This window comes from Clupea harengus, chromosome 22 (assembly GCF_900700415.2).
Source record: "Clupea harengus chromosome 22, Ch_v2.0.2, whole genome shotgun sequence".
NCBI lineage: Eukaryota > Metazoa > Chordata > Actinopteri > Clupeiformes > Clupeidae > Clupea > Clupea harengus.
In genome coordinates this window covers 5341682-5342718 of record NC_045173.1, presented here as the reverse complement: position 1 = coordinate 5342718, position 1037 = coordinate 5341682, and the positions used below count along the sequence as shown (strand labels likewise).

Genomic DNA, 1037 nt, shown 5'->3' with positions numbered 1-1037 from the left:
TTTAACAAATGAACAGTTTATTTTACAGTCAAACAAAGCCAATGGCCAAGTTGGAGCACTGTAGAGAAATGTTCACATTCACTTTGGAGTGCAACCCTTGAAGTGGTCACAATGTAGGAACAGATTTCAGCTCTGATTTCTGAGGGGGAAAAGCAAAGCAAAAACTTTCAAATGCAGCAACTTCAGATGTAGCATAAATAGAATGCAGCTATTATCTGTCTGACAGACGTCATGCATTGTGCTGTTTCTATAACATCAATTATCACTCAAATCGTGTTTTGCTCTCAACTTACCTAGACAAGATTTTGTCAATGACTTTTCTAACCCAGGGAGCACTGGAGTCCAAGCAAATCTCCTCACCACTATCTTTCAATGTGGCACTGTCAGGACAGAAAGGAAGGAAGAGAAAATGACATTTACATCACCAATGGAGTTTTCTGCCCAAATAAAACAAAAGATTGAAAAAGACCCATGGTGGTAGCCCTGCTAGCGTTGAGAACTGCAGAACATGATCCGATGGCAAGAACAACAGAGTGGTTGTCAGCACTCACATGATCTCTGTGTCTTTGCAGTGAGGGTTTGGGGAGAACAGTTCTACTCTTGCAATCAGTTTCCCAATCCGCCGGCTCTCTGTCCCGATGCAGCGACAGCGAGGCTCCACTCCCGCCCCTCGCAGGCTCATACCTGTTGAGTTGAAAGGGTGAATTCAGCATAAACCCTTCTCTGAGAAAGACCATTAATATTTACAGAACTAGCACAGCTGAATGGAAATTAAAATCTGTGAGATGCATGCAAACATGGTTGCAATATTTGAGGGTGCTGTGTAAGTAGATCACCTTCTGTAACAACCAGACAGGCCACAAGAAAAGTAAAAAAACTGCCAAGTATTTTACTGCTCATTCTGGGTTTACAGTTAATCTCTAGTCATAAAGTCAAACAACTTTGCCTGCCCTGATGTGGAATGTTAGCAGAGCTTTAACGTTTAACTACAGTTCTAGTAACTCCTTGTTAGAGAACTTCCTTAAAAGATTGAAGGT

General features: G+C 41.8%; 1 protein-coding gene across 1 annotated transcript; it reads right to left on the bottom strand.

The window, feature by feature from the left end:
* Positions 1-1037, bottom strand: LOC105904017 (permeability factor 2-like). Its single transcript, XM_012831838.2, has 4 exons — positions 837-1037; positions 552-684; positions 294-380; positions 1-139 (listed from the first exon to the last, which is right to left on the bottom strand). Exons 1-4 carry the CDS (start codon positions 898-900, stop codon positions 127-129), a joined length of 297 nt encoding a protein of 98 aa, XP_012687292.2. The 5' UTR covers positions 901-1037; the 3' UTR covers positions 1-126.

Bases quoted from the DNA above. Each gene is read 5' to 3' on its own strand.
- LOC105904017 (XM_012831838.2), bottom strand. From the start codon at position 900: ATGAGCAGTAAAATACTTGGCAGTTTTTTTACTTTTCTTGTGGCCTGT. The intron at 685-836 runs GTGATCTACTTA...TCAACTCAACAG, and splicing joins CTGTCTGGTTGTTACAGAAG to GTATGAGCCTGCGAGGGGCG. The intron at 381-551 runs GTGAGTGCTGAC...CTGTCCTGACAG, and splicing joins TGCAAAGACACAGAGATCAT to TGCCACATTGAAAGATAGTG.